At 37.7% G+C, this 24,860-nt stretch overlaps 3 protein-coding genes across 4 annotated transcripts; 1 reads left to right on the forward strand and 2 right to left on the reverse strand.

The window, feature by feature from the left end:
* Positions 1–29: 29 nt before the first annotated feature.
* On the reverse strand, positions 30–5,243 carry LOC132122724 (polymerase delta-interacting protein 2-like). 2 transcript variants are annotated; one of them, XM_059533070.1, is made up of 12 exons: positions 5,130–5,243; positions 4,793–4,992; positions 3,948–4,023; positions 3,753–3,865; positions 3,561–3,657; positions 2,630–2,705; positions 2,372–2,479; positions 2,146–2,282; positions 1,311–1,337; positions 1,099–1,224; positions 931–1,010; positions 30–772 (listed from the first exon to the last, which is right to left on the reverse strand). In XM_059533070.1, exons 2-12 carry the CDS (start codon positions 4,975–4,977, stop codon positions 658–660), a joined length of 1,140 nt encoding a protein of 379 aa, XP_059389053.1. In that variant the 5' UTR covers positions 4,978–4,992; positions 5,130–5,243; the 3' UTR covers positions 30–657. The 2 variants fall into 2 exon arrangements, with proteins under 2 accessions (XP_059389053.1, XP_059389052.1); XM_059533069.1 differs by having other exon boundaries at positions 3,948–4,029.
* A 363-nt stretch (positions 5,244–5,606) lies between these two features.
* LOC132122725 (transmembrane protein 199-like) lies at positions 5,607–7,636 on the forward strand. The gene is made up of 6 exons (XM_059533072.1): positions 5,607–6,002; positions 6,084–6,157; positions 6,264–6,353; positions 6,435–6,477; positions 6,556–6,668; positions 6,770–7,636. Exons 1-6 carry the CDS (start codon positions 5,831–5,833, stop codon positions 6,863–6,865), a joined length of 588 nt encoding a protein of 195 aa, XP_059389055.1. The 5' UTR covers positions 5,607–5,830; the 3' UTR covers positions 6,866–7,636.
* Positions 7,637–8,540: 904 nt separating this feature from the next.
* Positions 8,541–24,839, reverse strand: LOC132122726 (smoothelin-like protein 2). The gene is made up of 10 exons (XM_059533073.1): positions 24,700–24,839; positions 24,019–24,602; positions 14,241–14,322; positions 12,868–13,125; positions 12,724–12,786; positions 12,555–12,621; positions 11,910–12,053; positions 11,688–11,811; positions 9,692–9,843; positions 8,541–8,924 (listed from the first exon to the last, which is right to left on the reverse strand). The coding sequence occupies exons 2-10, from the start codon at positions 24,481–24,483 to the stop codon at positions 8,798–8,800; spliced, it is 1,482 nt and encodes a 493-aa protein (XP_059389056.1). The 5' UTR covers positions 24,484–24,602; positions 24,700–24,839; the 3' UTR covers positions 8,541–8,797.
* Between the last annotated feature and the right edge of the window lie 21 nt (positions 24,840–24,860).

A 24,860-nucleotide genomic window follows, 5' to 3' on the forward strand; every position in this document is an offset into this window, starting at 1 on the left:
CATATCAATCATAATAAGAAAACAGGAAATTGGAAATGTCATTTTATTTATGCTTTTACAAACATATTTACAGTAAACAGTAAAGCGGTTCATCATCCAGTAGTTTAATCCAAATATATGATCAAAGGTTGGTTTTAAGATGATGATCTCTAATACAGTTCTTAGTCAGCCCACATTGCACTGGCTGACTTTGGCATGACCTTAGAATAATATTTGCAGCAAGCCATTAAGTAGACTATTTGCAATTTGGAGAAAACACATCTAGAGAATGTCTTCTCCAGAATATAAGTAAGGAATTTATTATAAAAGGGGTTTAAACTTAAAGATAACAAATAAATAGAAGAAAAATCACATTCAAATTCTCTCAGTACGGCCTTTCGAGATGCAAGAGTTTAAAAGAATCAGTTGGCCGTGTCCCCATCGCACACTTGCATTACACCATTTAATAAGATCAACTCCTCATTGCAACTTGCTTTCCTTTTTTTCCTTTTAAGATATGCGACTGCTACAAATATTCAGTGCTGAGGTCAGAAACTGAAAGATGCTTCACTAAATCCACTGTATATTGAAGGAGCACTGGTAAGGAAGGTAAAACATGGATCTCCAAGGGAGCCTGTAAGGATGCTGAGCTGAGGTAAGCCCATAGGTACAGGTCTGTTACAGGGGATAGCCAGTAGGGGGAGCTTTGTCATATTTATTACTCTCAAGTGAAAAAGGTGGAATGCGCACATCAAAATGTGAGCCATCTGTCCTCTCAAAACAGAATGTCCCCCTAAACAAGGAAACAAAACATGAAAAATAACATCACATTCGATACACCCAAAAAACTCATTCAGCCATCCAGTCTTACAGGTTGAACGCATTTCCCGTCTACATGATTTTTAAAAATGAACATTTATCATGGTTGTAAGAGTATGTTGATAATCTCACCACATGTGTCCACTGGGTGCTTGGAGTGAAACATGACTGCTGTATTGAAATGCTGGCTGTTCACTTGACAAAACAGGTTCCTGGTGAGATAATGACAGATTGCATTCAGCAAACAAATCATTTTTTCATAGTTTTTAATTCTGGATTATACTTTTGCTAATTAATAACCTTGCCAACCACTCCTCTGCCACGGACTGTTTCCAGAGTTCCTGAGAGACTGAAGATCCTCCAGTGTCTTTCCCTGAGTTGAACCACCTCATTGCCCAGGTTCTCCAGACGGATGCAGTACCGCCACTGAGGAAAACATTAACATATTATATCTAACAGGTCACCAATAACCATGAGTTATTGTAAAAACATAATTAGGTCATTTTGCCTACCCAATACACGTGGGAGTTTTGAGCCTCCTGTCGGCATACAAAAACAAGTCAAAATCAAGACCACAAGATGCATTCATTTTACTTCCATACATATTACAAAATAAATTAAAATAATACATAAACAACGCTTCTCTTCAGCAAGGATGCATCAAATTGGCAAAACTGACAGTAAAGACATTTATGATGGTTACAAAAGATTTAATATTTCAAATAAATCGCTGTTCTTTTGAACTTTCTGTTCATCAAAGAATCCTGAAAAATCATATCGGTTCCAAAAAAATATTGAAGCACTGAAGCATACCAGTTTTTTAACATCAATAAGAAATGTATCTTCAACAACAAATAAAACGGAGACACTGAAGACCGGAGTTATGATAAAATTCAGCTTTGCGAACACAATACATTGTTTAAGAGTAATAAATTACTTTTTTAACAATGTATTGTAATAATATTTGATCAAATAAATGCAGCCTTGCTGAGCATAGAAGATCATTAAATACATTTTCTACAAATCCCAAAAATTTCATCAATAGCGTATAGACCTTAATCCAGTTAGACACTATTATATTGAATTTAACGCAAAAGAAAACAGGACTGTGAGGGACAGACTTACAGCCTTTACAATTCAAGACACCATGTATGTCCTATATCATACCTTTCTTAACTCATAACTTTTAAAACTGTTTAATCATGTTTTTTTTCTTTACATTCCTGTCAAAAAATTAATTATTGCGCTATCCTGACTAAGCTCTGTGATACATGATATTGTATACATTTAGTAAGTTTAATGCAACCTGCAATAAGAAATTAACACATAGCAACCCTCTGTTCTTACTCTCATGCCCATGTAGAAGGGGATGACAGTGACACGGATGTTCTCTGTGGTTTCACGGTGCACATCTGAGAGCTCCAGCCAGGGATGATTCTTCTCCTGCCAGGCCCGGAGGGTATCTCTCGCTGTAAACGGAGGATCTAAATAAACAGTATAAATGCAGTCCATAAGAAAGATTTCATCAGTAAAAGTTTGAACACTGTTGCAACAGTATCAGTGGACTAGTTACTTCTGGAGGGGTCAAACATGAGGAAGCGTTCAAACAGCTCATGCTGGATAGGAACTTGCTCAGTGGAGTTGTAAGGCAGGATGTCTTCGTGACTCACATAATCCAGACCTGAAAGACAAAAGCAGACAAGGAAGAAATGAACAAGATGTGTAAAACACAATCGACAGATAATGGAACTTATATATATATATATATATATATATAAAATGCTGCCCTCTATATAATTGAACCTCTTAGTGACTGATCAAAAGAGTTTACCTGGAATTGCATACAGGGCCCTGCTATCATCATGATTTGCCAGAAATGTAACTGCTTCAGTCTGAGATCGCTGAGACTAATGGTGACAAAAATTGAAAATGGACTCATGATTGCATTAAACTCAGCAGATCATCCAAGACAAACATGAACGCATTGATTATTTAATACTAACATAATAAACAGATGCAGCAAAGAAAAAAAACACCCATAGATACATATATAGATAAAATATTTACGCTACTGTTCAAAAGTTTTGTGTTAGTAAGATTTTTCAAATGTTTTTGAAAGAGTCTCTCATAGGCCCCGATGCTGCATTTAAAAAAATACATTAAAAATAGTAATATGGTAAAATATTATTCTTATTAGAATATATTTTAAGGTTTATTCTTTTCATGACATTTTGGTGAATAGAAAGCATTTATTTAAAGTAGAAATCTTTTGTACCCTTCTATTTTAGTTGTCCTTGCCTAATTCATAAAAGTTTTATTTTCTTTCAAAAAAGAATGAATCTTACTGACCCAAACTTTCTAACCTTATATTGCAATGAAATAGTAAGCTATTTTCTGTTAGAAGTAAATGAGTTTTCTGATTCATTAGTCACTATAAGTAAAAACTAGAAGCATAGAGTGTTGTAAAGTATTTGTGCTACAAACCAGTGTGTTTGTGACTGCAATAACAAATGTAAGTTATATGATAAAAATTAAGCAGCATAACAGACATAACAGTTTTTAAATAGCTAATATAACTGCAAATGGATTATAACAGAAGCCTTGAACATTCAAGATTGAAATGGCTGCAAACAACCTTAAGTTAAAAATCAAGTGGACAATAATATATTTAAGAAGCATAGCTTAAGTGTTCACACATGTTATGGGGCAATATGTACACTACCTCAATTCACTATTTGCATATGTCGTTTGATGCCACTTACTATGTGAGGGCAGTCTCTGGTGTCTATGAGGACTTGGTAGTATGTATGCATCTTGCCCTTCACTTCTTTCGACCCATGGCCCACAGAGTCTGGCTTGCTGAAAAAGCAAACATCAAACACGACCACAGGGTTGTAAAACAAACTAAATAATTTTATCAGGTATGAGCCTAAAAAAAGTCCTTCAATACATACCTGTCAGCAGCAGCAGTAGCAGCAGCAGCAGGACTCACGTCTCGATCATAAAGACGAGCATGCCAAGGAAATAACACAATGCCTCTATAGCCAAAAACACTGTGTAGGAATAGCTGTGGATTGCACATTTAGAATTAGAATATTGACATGAAAAGAATCAGAGTCAAGGGTTTTGTCATTAAAATGTTAACTGACCTGACCAGTTTCATATTTGCCGTGCTGCTTCAGAGCTTCAAATACTCCAACAGGCTCCAGTATTTTCCCTTCCGGCCTGTTTCTGCCAAGAATTAATCAATTAAAAATATGTATATATATATATATATATATATATATATAAATTGTAATATCCCATAGTGGGATACCAAACACGCAGCAAGAGATATTTCTATATTTCAAATTCTTAATTGTTTTGCTTTATGGGATGGTAGATGATGCCATTGAATTCAACATCCCAGCCAACTTTTGGTCAACATGGCTGAATATTGCGCAATCTTAACAAAGGATTTGGACACTGACCACATCGAACCTGAAAGTTTCAGAGTGAACTAAACAGACAGACTTGAACTGACCGAAGAAACAGGACATGTTTACTGTCTGCTGGCTCAGGCTCAGACCCACACTGTCACTTATGTAATCAAGAATGGCTTTGGAAGGTTTGAAAGCAAGGCTGAAGAGTGTTCTCCTTTTAGGCCCTTTTAAAATTTCTGTCCAATTCCAACAGCAATTTAAAATCAACTCAAAAGCAGTGTGATCAATACACTAGATCCATGATTCAGGCGTCCAGCCAAGCTGTAACTTACAAACATAAAGTTGAGCAGTGAGATAATAATATAGCAGTAGTGTAGCAGGTACGCAAGCACGTGAATCCTTCAAACTATAGAAACAGCTAATATTAAACATGACAGCTGATAATAAATTCTTAACAAACACGAATGCATTTCACAGACACATCGCAAAACTATTTGCTGAAACTACATCTCAGCGCAGTTATGCAACAAGAGGACACGGTAGGACGCTCGGATCGCTTTACTAGCTCTTACCGCGATGACATGAACCTCGTCTGTTGAAAACTGGACAGACCGCATGATGAACACAGCGGCTGGACTCTTCTCACATCGAATCGGCTGCTGAAGTCTATTGCACTCAGTATTCTGTGAGTGCATTTGTGCTGGTTATATTTACTAACAATGGACAACAAGCCCCGACGTAATGCACACGCTGCCATCTTCCTTTAGCTATTCTGCACAGGAACACATGGACTTAGTCAAAATCATGTTAAACACCAACCTCACATCTAAAGCGCGTGGAATTCAGGAATATTGGTAAGTTTGTACAAGTAAAGCACAAGTTTGAAATGACACATAATTAATTTATTACCCTTTAATTGCAATTTGGACATTACAAAGTGGCACACCATTTCCCATAACGCATTGCGACCGGAACACGTCGATACTACGCACAAACGTTCTTCAATTTATTTCGACATTGCTGAAGTTGACGCTGGATTTTACTATTTATATAATTGATGTGTTTAGAATTTTGTTTATTTGTTTTAATTTTCCCCGCAAATAAAACAAAATAATATTATATTATTAATTTTAATATCGCAAAATATCGTATAAACAAATGTAAACATGTTAAAACCAAACAAGCACCGATCTATTCAACAAATATCATATACAAATAATTGAATTTATATATAAAAAATAATTTAAGAATAAAATATTAATAAAAGCCTCTCTTGCGCTGAATATATTCCTTGACAGCAGGTGGCGCTGTGCGATTGTGTAGTTGTTTTGCAATCGGGCGATAAACACCCAGAAGAAGAAGGAATCAGCTGATATGCAGTTATATTAGAGCGACATTGAAATAACATATTAGTTTGGTTAGGAATGTTTTTTCATTTATATAATTTGATGTAGTTTTAGCTTGTTGATACATTAAACGAGGAAGTTCCTTTTTGCTTTCCGCTACTTGTCTATTTTGTGTCCACATAGCCTGATACAGTACTGAGATACATATACTACTACTAAGTGTACGTTAAGGTGTCCTGATCTTTAGCAGGCATATTTGTTATCATGGCTTCTTCGTTTAAAGTCGGAGAGAGATTTGAGGAGAAGGCGAGAGGTTTGATGGAGGGAGAAACTGTCATATCAGAAGAGCTGAAGGAAGAACTGAAGGCTCTGACAGATCAGGCCATCATACCGTTCAAGACTGTGAGAAAACTACACAAGCTTCTTCAAGAAAACGGTAAGAAACATTCACATTTTATAGAGCAATTCATGTTTTGATGTATTTGCACATTACAAGCTGAGTGTGCTGTTTTTGTAGGACATCCACTGTATCTTCATGAACTGTTTAAGGACAGCACACTTCATCTTCCGCAAGTCATCAGACCTCCAAGGGTAATTGGGAATACTTCATTACTATCTGTATTTATGTTAATATTAGAAATTATATTATTCACTGTTTTAAGCTTGATAATCATAGTTATTTATTTCCTCCCAACAGAACCCCCAGTTGGTGGCCCGTCTAGAAAAAATTAAAGCAAAACTTGCTAATGAAGAATATAAGAGAATAACACGGAATGTAAATCCACAGGTGAACTAAAGACTTTATTATATACGTGCTTTTAATGTGTTTTTGTAAATCATGTCAGTAAATGTATATTTTGCTCAACAGGAAATGCATCATCATGGAACTTTAGCAGATTTTGGACGACAAGGTCAGGATGTTCTATTGTTCTCTCCTCATTTTATTTATCTCTGTCTTGTTCATCTTATGTGCCATTTGTATTGTTCAGTGCGTTCCGCGAAGGCAGTTGTTGTTACTTTATTGAACTTCCTGGTGACTGTTGTTGCTGCATTTGCCTGTTCATACCTGGGCAGCCAGTATATCTTCACAGAGACGACAGCAGTAAGTGCAAACAGCATTCACACTATCAATGCACAGGCAATGAGGTTGGGTGTTTAGGAACAAAACATATTTCTAATGTCTCTGTATGTATTTTCTTTCAGAGAGTAATAGCTGCAGTGATTGCAGCATCTGTTGTCGGTCTTGCTGAGCTTTATGTTCTGGTCCGGACTATGGAGGGAGAGCTCGGAGAGCCCTAATACCAACTAAAATCATCCAACATTTCTGTTTTTTTTGTGTCATCATCAATGTTTTTCACTGTAGAGCTTCTTTTTCAGTTTGCTTAGTTTCTCTCCAAATCAAAACAGTGAGGTTGAGTGATTAGTCTTGATTTAATAAAGGCTTTTACAAAGAAATCCTTTATACTGAAATGTGCAAGAATTAATCAGAAAGTTTAGAATTAATCAACAGTTTAATTAGACATTTAAGTGGTTTTGGAAACCACTTCTTTGCTCTCAAGACACTAGGAGGTACATTATGATCACTGTTATTCATATCTATGTTCATATTTATTTGAATGCCCTCTACAGTTGTTATTCCTTATTTTTTAAGTTGTAACTAAGAAACATTTGTGCTTTGATGTTTATTGTAATTGTTACTGAATCAAAAAATGTAGTGTGGGAAAATTTTTTTTTTTTTTCTTTTTTTACAAGAAAATAACATTCATAAAGCTAAGATGAGTCAAAAGCATTCAAAAAACAAAACAACCAACAACATTTAAATCACACTCGCTGGTGGTGATGATCACTGTTAAGAGACCAGCTTTGTTTAAACAGGGTTTACAGCATTTCTGGTTACAATGCAGATCCAGTGCTTACTGTATGTTTTGTACTGTACATCTTGCACATGAGCTGTGTATCTGAGCTTTGGCAAAGCTACAGAAACGGTACAAAAAGACAACCAGAAATGTGCAGCTCAGGGTGGCCTATGAAACTTTGCTCTTATGCCACTCAAAAAAAAAAAAGACAAAACAGTAATAAAAAATGTGCCAGTCTATTTTAGAACAAAGGATATATTGTATCTTATTAACTGTACATTGCTATTTCTTTCTATCTTTCATCAGTACATTTCTCAAGTCCATAAATTGGCTCCATAATCCACTATCTTAAAATAATAATTCACCCAAAAATGTAAATTTACTGACCCTCGGGCCATCTAAGATGTAGATGAGTTTGTTTCTTCATCAGAACAGATTTGGATAAATTTAGCATCACATCACTTACTCACAATGGATCCTCTAGTGTATAAGTGTTGTTAGAAAATATATAAGTTATTTTAAGTTATTAATGTATAAGTTATTTTCACGACTTCAGTTAACATAAAAAAGATGTGATTTTTAATAAACAATCCAATCATTAAGGCATTTCAACTTTAAACTGTGATCACTCTTTGCCAAATTACGAATACATAATCCATAATAACACTTCCCAATGAAAAGTCCATCCCCTGTTCTCCTCTCACATCCAAATCCACCAACATATTTGTTTAGAACAGTTTTCACTTGTAAACGGTGCTTGATCTGTGCAACTTTCTTTCCTGCTCCAGACAAGACAACTTTCTTTCACTGGACAAACAATATTATGACAGAGGACTCATGTTTTAGCTGCAAGCAACTTTTTGAAGTTAAAAAATGTGTTAATGATGGATTTGTTTCTTAAAAACATGCAGAAAAGACGTTAATTGATGGACTGAAGTCGTGTGGAATCTATGGATTGTGATGTTTTTATCAGCTGTTTGGACTCTCTTTCTGACGGCACCCATTCACTGCAGAGGATCCATTGGTGAACAAGTGATGTAATGCTAGATTTCTCTAAATCCATTCCGGTGAAGAACAAACATCTTGAATGTCCTAAGTATGAGTACACCATCAGTAAATTTTTGTTTTTGGGTGAAATATTCCTTTAAATTCAATCTGTTTAGTAATACATTTCTAAAAAGGCCACCATTTCTAAAAGAGCGTGACTTATACAAAAACCATGTCAATGATCTTTTCTTGACTAAAATGCAACTGAAATGGTGTGGGTTCCCCTGGACATTTTGCAGCCCCATGCCATAGTGACTATATCAGAGTTCAGTTTTGTCCCGCAGGGGGCAGTGCAGAGGGTTCAGCAGGGGCCCAAGAGGCCGAGATCTCACTCAAACTTGCGCAAGTGGTTATATAGTGACTGGACGTAAGTAAAGACACACATGGGGTCTGGCTTTCTTCCCATCACCATCATGTCCTCCACTTCAATGAGTCTATCGCAGCCCGCTTTCTCCCTGGAAATACAGAGAAACAGATTTAACAGGGTTGGACGTGTATGGTTGTTTCTATTCATTCTCCATGTCCCCTGACTGTTTAAGTTAATATGATAAGTGTAATACATATGTTCAGATGACGTTGGTAGTGCAGTTATAGGCATGTGTAAATATTTCAGGATGTGGGAATTGGGACACAGTTGTAGGAGCATGATGTCATGCTGCAGAGCTGTCAGGTCGGAGTAGCTGTTCGAGGAGGTTCCTTTGAGCTCAGAAGGAATTTGTTGGCATGTTAGTGGTTTAAAGTGCGCTTTACGGACACCATAGACTCAGACGCATCAGAAACTAAGTAACATTATATTCTGTGCCGTACTGTGAGGTGATGTGGAGCACAACTGCAGATGATTTGTGTGAACTTGTATTTTGATACCATTCTGTTCAGCTTTTTAGGTCGGGTCATGTTAAGTTCACATCTCATCTATCCAGTCTATTTCTATTTAAAGACTTTTAATACTTTATTAGAGCTTTTAAATGAAAATCAATATGCAGTCTTTATTTACTCAACCATATGTCATTACAGAATTTTATTTATTTTTCCAGTGTTTTTTTTTACTAAATTTTTTTTACTAAAATGAAAAATTTCATTTTCATTTCCTTTTTCAGTGTCTGATGTAATGACAATAAGACAAACTACCAAACTTAAGAGCTTAAGGCACCATGAAGTGTGCTGACATCTCGATGCTATTGTGAAAAAGCTGAACAGGGTTGCTTTCATTGCAGTGACTTACTCTGCAGTGCTGAATGCCAGCTCAAAGTTATGTTTGCGGTCGGCAGGGGACAGGACGTTGTAGTCAAACTCTGTGGGGAAGAAAGAGTGGACCAGGGCGCAGAATGCCATGCCGTCACTCCAGCTGGATGAGAAGTTTTGGATGTCGATGTTCTGCAGATTAATGGGAGAGAGTGAAGCTATTATATTTCACAGCACACTGCGGTTTTGCTCCCATACCCTTCAACACAAAGTCAAAATTGGCTGTATTATTTTCCTGGTCCTAGTCTCACTCAACTTGACTCATCAGTGCATGTTATTCCAAAAAATAATTAAATAATAATAGTGTTCCTGTAGCTCAACTGGTGACGCATTGCGTTAGCAAGCGCAAGGTTGGGGGTTCAAGTCCCAGGAAACACATGATTGTAGAAAATTGTTAGCCTGAATGCAATTTAAGCCGCTTTGGATAAAAGCGTCTGCTGAATGCATAAATGTAAATTTTTTTAATAAATAAATGTATTTGTAATTTATCAAATTAACTGTATAAAAATACAGATTAAAAAAATACATGAATAAAAATATATTTATGCTTCACACACCTAAATCATACAGTATATGTAGGTAGGCTTAGGATATATATATAGGGTTATTATATTTGATTAAATAAAATTAAAATTAAAACCATACATTTTTCAAAAATAAATATGAATGAAAATTAAAATAAGATTTGAAAAACTAAAACACTATTCGACAAATAGTAGTGCTATTTAAAGCACTATTATCCAAAAATAATCTTTTAATTATTAAGCCACAAGGAGTACACACAAAAGAATCACAGGAGCAAACGCAGCACACACAATGATAAAGCAAAATAACCAGCAAAGACTGAACAGAACAGGGAGTATAAATAAGGAGGCTAATGAAAGAGTGACAGCTGCAAATCACAAGTAAACGTAAAAAATCAGGACTGATCTGAAACTATAGGGCAACAGAACTAAACAGGAACAGAGAGAAACACATCCAAAAGTCCATAACTGTGACAATTTTTAGATAGTTGCCAACATTTTTATTTTCATTTAGTTAACTTGATGCTCCAAAATAACTTAATATAAATATGTAACAAAAACATATATATACAAATGAAAAACTAAGAAAAATGATGAAACAACAAAATGACAAAAAAATAAATAAAAACGTACTATCATGTAGCATCTAGGTAATGCTAAAATAACACTGATACTACATATATATATATATATATATATATATATATATATATATATATATATATATATATATATATATATATATATATATATTCTTGTAAGTTTAAGATGTGTTCTGAATTTCTATTTAATTTAATTTAAGAATGTAATAAATCTTAATGGAATAATAATAACGAATAACAATAGCCTGGAAAAATAATTCTTCTAGCATTATGAAAGGCATAGAACAATAATAATTTTCTTTGAGAGTCTGCATACATGATTTTGGTTGTCAGAGCAGATGTTTTATTGTTGTCTGGCTCTTATCTTCATATGCTGGAATTTTCTGTACACCTCATCATTTAATGGTATTCATTTTTCATCCGTAGCTGGCAAATCTGACAGGCTAAGACAGTGTCTGTCACTGAGGGAAATGGAAACCGTCACGCGTGTTGTCAGCTGTCCGCTCTGGTTCTCATGTTTATGTACTACTCTCTTTTGACACTAAATTAGGCTTGACCATTACATTACAATCTCTAACTAAAACCACATGGGCTGGTTTGCAAAGCCGCACTAGAGCCGAGCAGAATAGAATAGGGAGGAACACTAATACCACACAAATAATGACCATTCACTTTCTTCGTTTTGATAATAAAGTTGATTAAAGCTGTGGTATAATGCGGATAATCCTCATCCTATCAGTGTTGTGAAACCTTTCATAGTTTTAAAACACTGGCTATGTTGATATGTGTGCAAAGCTCCCTTTTTCTCCTGGTTTGAGATAAATCCCAAGACATTTATGGCATGTCTTACCTGGTACCCAATGGTTTTGGATCGACACCATTCCAGAAGAATCTGCTTGATACTGCTAGCACTGGACACTCCAAAGCTCTGAGAACGTTTCAGCTTTGGTTTGGAATCCACAGGCTTGGGTCGACTGAGTTGGGTAGATCAACGCAAGAGGGTTTTTTATTGCAAATGACTTATCAGAGCATGAAAAAAAGGTTGTTTAGACATGCAGGATGATTCCATTACCTGTTGTTCTCAGAGTCCAGCCTCTCAAAGATGGACCTGCAAGCCTGGGCTCCAATGTTTCGAGGTAAAGTCTGGGACCTCACAAGCTCCCGTCTGCGCTCAATACCTTTACCGAAGGATAAATCTTCTGACATATCCACATTCCTGATACAAAGAGATATTATTACAATTTACAATAACAGTTTTCTATTTGTAATATATTTTAAAATGTAATGAATTTATTCCTGTGATGGCAAAGCTGAATTTTTAATAGCCATTACTCCAATCTTCAGTGTCACACGCTCATTTCATATCAATATTTTTGTGGAAACTGATGTGTTTTTTTTTCAGATTCATTAATGAGTATAAAAGTTCAAAAGAACAGCGCTTATTTGAAATAGAAGACGTTTGTAACATGAAATATATTTTTACTCTCAGTTTTGATCAATGTGATGTATCATTGCCGAATTTTTTATTTTTTTTAATGGTAGTGTATGCAATAACATGAACCAAGATAATAAATGCTTTACAAAGAGTTGCTAGTTAAAAGTTTATTATAACTAATACTAATGCTAACAAATTAAACCTTGTTTTTAAGTGTTACCAAGACTATCTTGCTTAGTGTAAACATTTATTTGCACTTAAGCATATTCGGACTCGACCCACCTGTCTGTACTGTGTGGAAAAAGCCCAGAGTAAGTCACTGACTTGGCTGGAGCCGAAGATGCTTTCTCTGTAAGATAAAACATGTAGCAACACAAACAATGAGACAGGCTTTGTGATAAAAGCACATGCTGTATATATGAGTCACAGAGAATGGATGAGTTTGTTCTACCGCTAAGCCGTGGAGAGCCCATAGTCCTGGCAGGAGTCGGAGCCCATGTTTTCACAGACGATACTGTAACCACAAGACCAACACACACATTTAGGAGATGACAGCAGAAAGACTCATCTGTAGCTGTAGTTGTGATAGTCATACCTGCATGAGCAGGAGACTCTAGTTGTGGCTGGTTATCATTGGTGACCAGCTGACTGCTTGTCAGTGAATCTGTTATGGCTGACGGCATCGCTTGCATCGGGCTACCAGGTGACTCAGGACTTTTCATAACTGCAGAGTCAGCCACTTTGGTGGTTGCTGTGATGGGCAGGTGTGGCATCGCCATGGAAACAGGGGCTGAGTGCTCTTGTGACACACCGTTGGAGGGTGAGCTTCTCCTCAAAGGCTCAATGGAGTTTTCTGATTGGAGAGATGATGGATTGGGGTCAGTATGTTACAACTGAAGCAGTATAATGGCCCAGTCCCACCAAGAACAAGAACTGTAAAAATAAATATTTTAGCGTCCACACCAACACTCAATAATTTTTTGGTTTATCATAAGCTTGCATTACATCTATGCTGCCTGCAATTTTAAATGCTCCAGATCTTTAAAGTCAGGCTCATGCTGATTGTGATTGGCCAGCTGAAGAAAAATCAGTTGAAAAAAACTTTCTGAAAGTGATTCCGATTATATTGTTCCTCCTATTTGTAATCAATATAGTTATGTTGTGGATTTCCATGTTCTCATAGTATTAGAATGGTGTGAGTTGGCCTTAAAGAAATGCAGCTAATATAATGCTATTAAAACTTGTCAGACAAAAAATAAAAATAATAACTACATTACTTTCACTACCTGTACCCTTTCCAAATGGCATGTTTCTTGAATTGACTTAAGGGAAAATAGTTACCTGGTTTTTGCGATGCGCTGTGGGAGTTTTACGGAGAAAAGGATCCAGTGCGATGGGAATTTTGCAATTAAGACATGCCTTAAAATAGCTGATAGGCTGGTCAGTGCCCTGATGTAAGGAATCCTTAACTGGACTGCTATTTTCCTCCTGGTCGGCAGGTGGCGACCCTCACCAGATTCCTGCTGAACACTACCACTCATTATGCCTGATGCATCACACCTGTGTCTTGCCCTATTTAAGTGTGTTTGTGCCATGCCTTATTGTTCAGTCTTGAGCCTATGTTACCTGTTGCAAGCTAAGTCTGTTAAAGTTTAAGTCTTTAGACCCTTGTGTCTATTTTTCTTTGTACTGTTTTTTTGGAAGCACGGCTTCTCTTGTTTTGTTGCACCTTTTATTAGTAAAGCTTTGTCTTGTTGAAGACCCACGACTCCTGGCCATTTGATCATCCCTGCTCTTGGATTCATTTAGTGGGGAGTTCGCTCAATCCATTAACTCAGTGACTTTGGACCCAACAGACCCGGGTTCACTCCCCACCTAGAACAGCCTCGTTACACCTGACTAATGTAACTAGTTAGCTGATTGAGATGCACCCCATGTATGGTTTACAAGAATTATTATGGGTAATACCTGTTGAGCATATGTGTCCATTCTCCAAGCCATGGGAAATTGGTGCTGGATCCACTTCAATGGGTTCATCTCGCTCAATACTCTGTTACAGAGAGAAGCAGCATCTTTAAAAAGATGAATAATTGAATAACTGTAAATGTAATCTTTAGCTTTAGATTTTAGAATTGATATCAAATATTTCATACTTTGATAAAACTGTGTGAAATTTAGTCAGCCATTACATGAAAATAAATAGCTTTAAAACAAGCCCCTAAAAACAAGTATCTTTTTCAAGAGGCCCAGTTCCAAATGGATAAGCGCTGAAACAGGATAAGGAGCAAGAGACACATGATGTGATTATACAATAAACCCTAATCAGAGACATGAAAAGAGCCAAAGTGTCTCCAGTTCTTCAGTGTTGTAATCTAATCAAAGACATTAGATGTGATTAATGGGTTTACTAGGAAATCACTATGGAGTCCAGTAATGTTTAAAGAAGCCTACAGTCTCCTTTAAAAATAAATCAAAGCTCTGGATCAGGGCTGATGTGGGTCATCAGTAAAGATATGGCTGCTTTGCTGGTTCTTTTAATCTTTAATAGCCACTTGTGCCCTCTATGCACTCTTCTGTCTGACCTTAATGCAAGATCACATGCTGATATTAGTGCCTTGAAGTTACACACTGTCACTGCCTTGCTTCATTTACTTCAGACCTCAACCATCCAATAGTTATATAGATACAGATGTTTGGCCTTGGCTGCAATGAGCTAACCATTATAAAAGCAGATTGTCTCCTAAGGGAGTGATGGACAAGTTGTTTAAGGCCTGGAAGCAAACCAAAATAATGAATGTGCATGTTTAGTTTTCTCGTGTGCTGTCAGTAATTGCCTGGCAGCTTATCAATGGGCTTTAAATAGCTGCTTTGTGTGCAGCCTGACATGCAAACACATGCTAATATGCTAACAAATGTGTCTTCATGCACAGGCTATTAGGAAGTACTCATTTATGAGTGCAAATACAAAAACACAAGGATTAAAATCCAGGCACGCAATCAGTGCATTTTAAAAGAGAAATAGGTTTCTAGTGAGATTCAAGGAGTAACTGAACTAGAGGCCAGGTGACATCACATTTTAAGAATGCTGGAGGGGCGTGCGGTTGGAGAGAAGATAGGGGAGACAAAATTCACCCCAGCTATGAAACTTATCCAACTCTTATTTGCTCGCTGAACCCGCAGGTTTTCAGCTCAGTGCAAACGTTTGGTGCTGGATTGCATCATATTAAAGTGTTTTTGCACAGCCTGAATTTGAAAAAAAAAAACATTGCCTGCAGTCATTTAGGTTTGAATCTGAAATTCCTTCCAAATACATTGGTTCAGGCACTATTTTGGCACGGAGGTCACCTGTTGCTCGGCTCCTGGGCTAAATTAAGAGGTGTAGGGGGCAATCTAACCACACCCATCTCATGTTCCGCATGCACAACCCCAGTTGCTCTCTTTTTTCCTCCAGAAACAACATATTCCCTCATCCCAGAGAATGAATCATGACATTAATATAGAGAAGTTATAAAACAAGTGCAGGAAATTGGGAGGTGAGATAGAACACGTGGAAAAGCAATTTAGACTAAGGCTGCAACTAATTTTATAATCGATGCACTTCTTTAATTTATTAATTATTCAAGCATACAATCACACTGCTATAATAATAGTACTTTTTATTTAGCTTTTATTTTTCAAACCTATTAAATTTCCATCAACATAATAATTTAGCTGTTCAGCCCAACTTCAATATTAAAAGAATGATTAATTCACGAGTTGTTGACTGCTGCAGTTGGATTAGCTGAATTTGCAAATGAATTAATTAATGGTATTTGTGTACCTGTTCAACTGATTCACTAAAAAAAGACTTGCCTCAAAGAATCACTATATTCACAAATTGGACATCGCTATCTATTCATTGAATTACTGACTTGATGACTTCACGACTGAATCATTCTTTGATATCTGTGAACTGGTTCAATTGATTCTTTGAAAAAAAAATGTCTCAAAGCAAAGATTTGTTCATGAACTGCACAACACAGTCAGGCATTGACTATAACATTGAAAAGAGTTGTTAAATGCTGCGATGGGATCAGTCAAATTCACAAATGAACTAAAATTAATTTCTAAATGGTTCAGCTAAATTATTGAAAAGAATCAGTGATTCGTTCAGGAATCGGCCACTGGGTCTCAAAGCAAGTCTCAAGCAGATCAGTTAATTATTAATTGCTGCAACTGGATCAGTCAAATTTTCTAATAAATGAATTAATGTGATTTGTGAAACAGTTCAAATCGCTATTCGGTCTTGAATATATAATTGAATCATTGAGTTGTTAACTGCTACAATTAGTCAAATTCACAACTGAATCATTCAGTGTTAATTCTGTGAATTGGTTCAACTGATTCCTTTAAAAGACCATTTTCAATATCAATTATCATCAACATGGCAATTTAGTTCTTCAGCTCAACTTCAGCCCGAGTCCTCTAGCCACACACAAGAGGGGAAAAAAATTGGACAGTCCATCCTTTTGTCCTCAGGGATGGTCGCTCATCTCCTGTACGTGCTGTTGCTCCATAACCGACGGCAACAGTGACAACAGTGTAGTCTCTCAGACTATTCAAAACAGACCACTAGAGCACTGAATGCAGCCCCTTTAGCGACACAGTAATCACTCCAGCAGGTGAGAAGACAAGAAGAGGCCTTGCGGAGTCTTCAGTCCATTTGGTTTTTTTCCTACAATAGGACAAAAAAACGAATGTCTCTAAATGTGGTTACTATGTACAATCCACTCAGACAATGGACTCCCAACACAGAAAGCCTTTCATGTGAGTCTAAATGTCCGTCTACAGCCACACAAGAATTTCCCCAGAATTCTGGCAGCCTGACTGTGCAATGCTGAGGTGCATGAAGGATGATTTTTGCGGTGGATAATCACAAGGTTGATTTTATATAATCTCGGAGTGATTTGATGGTGAGCGAAATATGAGTGTGGTGGCTTGAGCATTGTTACTGCAAGAGAAAACAGAGAGCTGTTCTGTGTATGATCAGAGAAATGAATGCCAGTTTTGATGAAGCGCTGTGTGTGTGCATGTCTGATTTTAAATGGATCTAAGGGGATATTCTTGCCTCACTGTGACATTTGCGATTCTTGGAACATTGTGGTGGCGGGGGAATGGAATGGAACATAAACAACAATAGAGGGCATGTTTGTGGGAGAACTTTAGAGAGTTCAGAGGACTAATTCGAGTCCCTGTCACACAAATCCTACAGATAGCCAGCTCTTACAAGGCCTTATCTGGTATTAATAAGCCATGCCGATAGTGCTATTTATGTTTTCCAGTGTACAAATAGCTGGGCTCACTTTTGGAGCAGGAGTGTCATGATCACGAAAAGCAAACTGGATGCTGTTTAAGGCATAAGTCTACAATGTAAAAAGCAAATTAATCATTTGTGATTTAAGAGAAATATTTGTACCCCTATTTGGCTGAAAGTAATTTAAGGGTTATTTTTCCTGTTGTTAGAAAGTCAGAGAGAGGTAGTCTATAAAGCTGAGACAACCAGGGATGGGATGCCTGGTTTGTGAGGGTCTTTGCTCTGTAATTTCCATTAAAAACTCAAGTGTTTGTGAATAAAGAAGCCCAAACACCTGTTTTTCAAAGCCTCAACACGCAATTTTCTCTTTTAACGGACGTAAGAATGGAAAGAAAACCTTTGCAGGGGCATTTTGAACACTCAGCTGTGTGTGTGTGTGTGTGTGTGTGAACTACGAAAATTCCTCCTGATTTCTCAGGGAGTTGGGTGTGCTTCATTTTGACTCCCACATACTCCCACAATCACAAATGTAACTGTAAAAAAACCCTTGTCGTCCTCTAGAGCACATAAATTCAAGCCCTAATTTAATTTCATTGGTGTTCAGTCATATTAAATACCATTTAAAGTCCAGTCTGACCTTTTTAAGAATTATTAGGAGTCAGCATATTCAAGCTTTGGGGATTACTCTTAATTCTTTGCTCCCATTCGAATCAGACAAGACCAATTAAGTGATTTGTTAGTTTAAGATTTGTTCCAACTGGATTACTGAATCAGTAAGTTTAACTGGTGCAATTGAATCATTTGAATTGCCAAATGAATCATTTATAGCTGTTTGAGTAAGGGTTTACTGAAAACAATTGGCTGAAAGAGATTAATTAATTCATGTTATTTGTGAACTAGTTCAGTCAGATTTGTCTCAAAAGAATTGTTTGAATTCTGAAATGTTTTTACGTTTTTTTTTAGGTAAAGTTTCCCAAATTTTTTTAAATACTTTAATATAGAATTGAGATATTTTAGATATCTTACTTATACTGTCCACCTGGTATTTTAAATGCTTACACTAACACATAAGTACATTTTAGATTCGCTAAAGCACGATTGATGGGTTGTAGCCCGGAGGGACTCGCTACATCTACGGCCCCACCTGCAGATGGAGTACACAAATCTAGGCAGTGGTCAAACACACAGACATTTCAGGTGAGCTTAAGTGGGTTTAGACTTTCTAGCACCAGCTGAAACACCAGGGGCCTTGTATTTTAATCCAGTGACACACAAATGGGTGGATAGGCAAGGTCTTGACTAAAACTTATTCACCAAATTTCTCCAATTCTTGGCCCATACACATTCCTACAAGGTGGGACAATGGTTCCTGAAGGGCAGTGAGGTCATCCCGTAAACACAGAATTATTAACCTGTAACCACGGAGATGAAAATACATGTCATTGTCTGGAAGTAATTAGGAGAGCAAGGGGCAGCATGGGAGTGGCTGGATGCCTTTCTCTAGCCCCCCATCCACGATCTATTCTCTCTATTCCACCCTCCCTCTCACATTCCCTCACTCTTTCCCTCTCTTGAACTCTACTGTATTAATAGCTGTGCAAAGTTTTTTTTTTCTACTCCTTCTTCTCTGCCAGGAATCTGTGCTGGACATGGAGATCCAGTCAGGGCAACGGGAGGAGATTAAACGAAAGATCTGTTCCATTGTGAGTGCATTGGCTTTGGGCCAGCGCCGGGCTAGAAATGTCAAACATGTCTCACACAAACACATGCAAACAAACACAGTATGTTCAAGTAAGCTCATTTAACCCTCCTGCCAAGGCATAAAAATTATACAGGCGCGTATTCATACGCATTAGCCTCATAAATAAAGGCTTGGAGTCCAGCAGCCTTAAAATGTGAACGATTAAGTGAATCTTTGCAAACAAATGCTCAGCCTTTAAGCCTTCGGAAGCCTACTTGGCTACCTGGCAGGCTGTCCAAATCTAGAAAACATCCAGCATCAAAACCATATTTAAAGCCCAGCATGTCAGATCAAACGGCATTCCTCTGGGCTTCATGTAACCAAAGTGGACCGTTTTAAAGACAGCTCCACTTTGGCAATGCTAGATGGCTGAACACTTGATGTACTGGCACTCTGGGCTGAGGCAAGTCAAAGCAAGGAGTGTGTTTCTCACACTGCCAGAGCCAAACATGGGATTTGAAGTGCTGTTGGTCATTTGGTGAAGCTGGGCAACATGGGGTATTATGTAGAGAAAAAAAGGTCCTCGCTACAGATGTGTGGTGTGAATAAACATGTCACAGAAGGAATAAATGCTTAAGTTTATGTCATAGCATAGTGAATGGTGTATGTCAAAACTATAAATATTAATGGTTCTTTGCCAGTTTAAAATGGCTTGATGGAAGAATACTTGCATTATAACAATCCTCAGAAAAGACAGACATGAGGATGGATTTACTTGAGCTCCTAAACAAAAACAATATATTAATTTGTAACATACTACTTCCAAAATCCAATTTATTTTATGACATTTACAGTTTATTTAGCTTAATAGTACATCCTGAAATATGCTGTCTTTCCCATGGAAAAAGTGCATTGTGTCTGTTCTTAGGGCAAGTTTGGTTCAAGAAAATGCTGCAAATTCTGCTAGTTGCTACAAGCCTAGTGGAGGATGTTAAAGAAGTCGTTCACTTCCAAAATGAAAATTCTCTCTTCATTTACTCACCCTCCACTCATTCCAAACCTGTATGAGTTTCTTTCTTCTGTTGAACACAAAAGAAGATTTTTTGAAAAACGTTAGTTTCTGAACAGTTGATGGGCACTATTGACTTCCATAGTATTTGTTTTTGCTACTATGGAAGTCAATGGCGCCCATTAACTGGTCGGATACTAACATTTTTCAAAACATCATTGTGTTCAACAGAAGAAAGAAACTGAGTGAACGACTCCTTTAATCCAGATGATAAAGTCTTTTTGCAAAGATGTGTGGATTGACTTTTGTCACTGAGATTAATGATGAAAACCATCAACAAAGGGTTTTTGGATTTTGTCAGCAAAAAGAAGATGAGGTAAAATAAATGCACCATGACAATAATTAAAAACATACTACTGATGAAGTTATTACATGAAGAAAAAAACCCCCCACACAATTAACAATGTACTAACAATGTTTTTTGAAAGAATATTAATTTTGAACAGTGAATGATCACCGGTTAAGTGAAGAGCTACATATCTAATATATAAAATGTTTAAAACTAGATGCTGTTTTGAGTAAAACTGACTAAAATGTAAAATAAATTTAAAGGACATGTTTGTCAAAAGACAAAATCTATGGCTAAAACAAAACTCTGAAACAATGTTGAGAGCTACAACACAAAGTAGCTCACAGAGATTTGTGAAACGCACTGTTAGCTAGGTTAGCAAGCCGAACCAAGATGCTAGAAGACATTTACTTTGATGCCATTGCCAAACTTGAAGCTCAGTGTAGAGCAGCTAAAAAAAAGAAATCAATAAAAACCTCTTAGGCAAGGATTTGGAGACCAAATCCAGGCCATATTATCTTATAATTTGGGATTGATGGTGTGAAGCTAAGAGGAAACCGACTGAGTTTATGATTAATATTTTAACTCTGCAATATATGTTGGCGCCTTTGTGTGTCTATCCTTTCTCTAAGATTTTGAGCATGCTCTAACAGAGTTTCCACAGATAACACCCGTGCAAATCTTATCTTATATACAGCCGAACACACACACACACACACACACACACACATTTACTCCATTGGTAGTCAAAGTGTCTGACTTTTACAATGCAGTGACTATGTTGAGGCACTGTAGAGTCAAAGATAACCTACTGACCCCAAAACAATTTATTCACATGAACAGTAATGGAGGGCAAGAGGCTGTTTCGTGCTTGGGGCCAAATGTAAACATGTTGTGGGACCAGGTTCCACAGGTGTGGTTCCCAGCCAAGTCCTTCAAACATGAGAGTCTCCAGTGGAGTCCATCAGTGCTATATCTAGACAACATCCCATTGAATAAAGAATGGAGGAGGGTGTCCTGCATGTTCTTTAAATCCTGACTCATTCAGCGTACTTCAAATGAGGCAGAACGTTGACACAATGGACCATTGAAACCGCAGAAATGCTGCAGTAATTGGTAACAGCAGTGCAGGACACCTCTGTGGAGACAGCACACAGTGAGGGCAGAGCAAAAGCTTGAACTCTGGACGGAAGAGGAACACAGGATGATCTGGTTCATGTGCATTTAAAGTTTTGACAGTAAATTGCAGCAAAAAAATATTGAATGAACAAAGTTATTTAGTTATTTAATCTTATGTTTTTTTATTTATTTAATCTTTGAAATTCAATTAATTTGAATTCTACTTTAAATTTAAATTCTAATTTCATATATGGATTTTGTTCGCTACATCAATTTAAATTCAAATTCTATGAACTGTAGTGAGAGAGGCCAAGCATAGTATGACAGACAGATGGAGAGGAAGAGTTTCTGGAGACAGTGTTTCGTGCAAGACAGAATAAAAGTTAAGAGACAAGAACATGAAATGCCTCAGATACAGTGGCGGCAGTCTGAGATTAAGCCCAGGATAAATTGTCATTTCCCAAGAATGGAAAGTACAACAGGCCTCAGAAAGAATCAGAGACAGACACGAACTTGGAAGGAAGAGCGTGAGATAAAGTGTGATACTTGTGATATCTGCAGGTGCTTTCAGTTCAGCCACGTGGGAGGCAGGCCAGCACACATCCCCACGTGAAGTCTTTCTCTCTCTCTCCCTCACTCACTTCTTCCTGCAGGCTGAGCCTGAAAACTAGTGCTCCGCAGACCTGCCACAACAGTCTCTGAGTATTTTACAAGCCCAGAATGTTGCTCTCTCATTATGTGGTTGGCAGGTGTGGATGTGGCAGGGAAGATAACAGCCTTCCTTGTCTCTACTAATTCTCATTCAGCCAAAATCAACTGAACTCCTGCTACTAAAATGATGATGATTTAGAAAAACTATTTACAAACCTGAAATCTAAAACAAGACCTTATGAAAAAATTCTATTTTATTTGCATGCAATGCAATGGATTCTAAATGCCCTCAACTGCAGAGTTTACAGTATAAATATACAATCTATGAAATGTACATTATCAAATAAAGCATGTGTTGAAAACTCAAGAGCGAAGACTAGGAGACTCTCGGGTATCTATAGGACTCTTTATTGAGAACGAGCTGTGTGGTGCTGCAGTCATCAAAGGTCTAACTAAGGCAGTGATATATTGTAGTTTATATACATTTAGGGGGCAGTGCTTAGAAATGGAGACAAAGCACCTGGGCGATGACCTTAAACAAAGAATGCAAATGAAGTATTCAGGTATAGTAACCTGTCCCATTTCACAAGTCCTAATCCAATCAGCATAACTACTCAAAGACTGGGGCAGAGGTACCAAGAGCCATTACAAACAAAAGGTGATAGTCTCAGTAATCTGGTTCAATTGACTAACAATAAGACAATGGGAACCTCTGGCTGCCAACTTTTCTTAAGAGAATCATTTTCAGAATCATTACCTTAAATGCTAAATAGACTGTACTTCACCGTATTTTTTCATGTGATGCTAGGTCAGAACACAGGATCAGCATATTTTAAACAGATTCGTAAATGTGTAATCCCACACATGCTTTTTCAATGAATGACATCTGTTAAAATGGCTAAAATCATCTGATCAGTACTGGTGTGAATAAAACATCTGGGCTGTTTGAGCAATTTAAAGTGATTGTTTTAATTAAAAATTGGTCATTTCACAAAAATCTGGAGCCTTTACACAGACAAGTGAAGGCTCCTCTGAGGAAAGGCAGGTTTATCCCTGCTTCAAATTATGTGCAAAAAAGCGCAATGCTGCATAAAAGGCATAATAAAATATGCCGCTTTATTTCAGTGTAAATGAAATGCAGCATCAGAGCTACCTCAATTCAATTCCAAAACTTCTAAAATGGCTATAAAATGTATATTAAATTGGAAGTTTGCTTAACAGCCAGAGATTTCACCAAAGGTCTGAGACAAATTTTGCCTTTACAAACATTCAGTTAGTTTGTATACGTTTTCCAGCTTCGGGCTTCTCGATGTCAAAATATTTAATTTTCACATTTACATTTATTCACTTAGCTGACACTTTTATCCAAAGCGACTTACAATTGCTATATATGTCAGAGGTCGCACACCTCTGGAGCAACTAGGGGTTAAGTGTCTTGCTCAGGGACACATTGGTGTCTCACAGTGGATTCGAACCCGGGTCTCTCACACCAAAGACATGTGTCTTATCCACTGCGCTAGCACCACCCCAATTTTCGAACATAAAGTTCCCCACATCAATCAATTTTTTCTCCAGTTCTACTAAATGACCTCATTCGAGCTCATACTTCCATTTAAACACACATTTCCGCAAATGGTTACTCACATTAGTCTTGCTGGTGACGGAGAAGGTGGCTCTGCTGGAGAAGCGTGTGGTGGTGGGGCTGGAAGCAGAGCCGGTCAGAGCTGCTATGTTGGGGGCCGCAGACAGTGATGACTGATGCCCCGCGGTGCTGCTGTTGCTCTGTGGTGGCGCCGATCCTTCAGTGAGAAATGTGCTTCTGTCACACACCGACCCCGTAAGCATCTCTACCTGGCGGGTCAGGGCCTCTAACTGGCCCCTGAGCTGCCGGTTCTCCTGCTGCAGCTGTGCCACGGCCCGGCCCAGAGGTCCGCTCACATTAATGGCCTCTTCTAGTCTCCGCTCGATGCCCAGCTTGAAAGCGCTGATGTCCACATGGATCTCCCGCACAGCATCCCGCAGTGTGGTTTCATAGCGGGCCAAAGCGGCACACACAGTCTCCCCTTCCGGAGAGCCCTCGGCCACTGAAGCCAACGGGCCTGCATCCATCTCCGCTGTGAGTCCAGGTACCTTCCTTTACAGTCCTACACCTGTCTCTGATATTTCCCTCTTGAAATTGTTTAATGTCCCAGATCCTATAGAAATCCAGAGGGATTGACAACAGTGACCTGTGGAGACAAAAAGAGTCAGAAACAAACTTTAACTTCAACTTAAAGAAGTAGAATAGAAAATTTAAAAATGGTCAGTGTTTGAGTGTTTACAGACCTTTTGTTTCAGTACGATTTCTCTGCTGTGAGTGTGTCTGAGTGTGTGAGTTCAGCCCGCCGTGCTATTTTAAAGAACAGCTCTTACAGTCACGTTAACCTCCTACTACTTCTGCAGCCCGGGGGAGGGAGCAGAGAGAGGGAGGGAACAAGAGGAAAGAG

The sequence above is a fragment of the Carassius carassius genome, chromosome 41 (genome assembly GCF_963082965.1).
Source record: "Carassius carassius chromosome 41, fCarCar2.1, whole genome shotgun sequence".
In the NCBI taxonomy this organism is placed as follows: Eukaryota; Metazoa; Chordata; class Actinopteri; order Cypriniformes; family Cyprinidae; genus Carassius; species Carassius carassius.

Coding starts and splice junctions, on each gene's coding strand:
- LOC132122724 (XM_059533069.1), bottom strand. CDS start 4,977: ATGGCAGCGTGTGCATTACGTCGGGGCTTGTTGTCCATTGTTAGTAAA. Junction 2,480..2,629: donor GGCCCTGTATGCAATTCCAG/GTAAACTCTTTT, acceptor TTTGTCTTTCAG/GTCTGGATTATGTGAGTCAC. Junction 773..930: donor GCACCCAGTGGACACATGTG/GTGAGATTATCA, acceptor TTCCTTGTTTAG/GGGGACATTCTGTTTTGAGA.
- LOC132122725 (XM_059533072.1), top strand. CDS start 5,831: ATGGCTTCTTCGTTTAAAGTCGGAGAGAGATTTGAGGAGAAGGCGAGA. Junction 6,158..6,263: donor AAGTCATCAGACCTCCAAGG/GTAATTGGGAAT, acceptor TCCTCCCAACAG/AACCCCCAGTTGGTGGCCCG. Junction 6,354..6,434: donor CACGGAATGTAAATCCACAG/GTGAACTAAAGA, acceptor TTTGCTCAACAG/GAAATGCATCATCATGGAAC.
- LOC132122726 (XM_059533073.1), bottom strand. CDS start 24,483: ATGGATGCAGGCCCGTTGGCTTCAGTGGCCGAGGGCTCTCCGGAAGGG. Junction 14,323..24,018: donor CCGTCACCAGCAAGACTAAT/GTGAGTAACCAT, acceptor TCTCTGTAACAG/AGTATTGAGCGAGATGAACC. Junction 11,812..11,909: donor CTGGACTCTGAGAACAACAG/GTAATGGAATCA, acceptor TACCCAACTCAG/TCGACCCAAGCCTGTGGATT.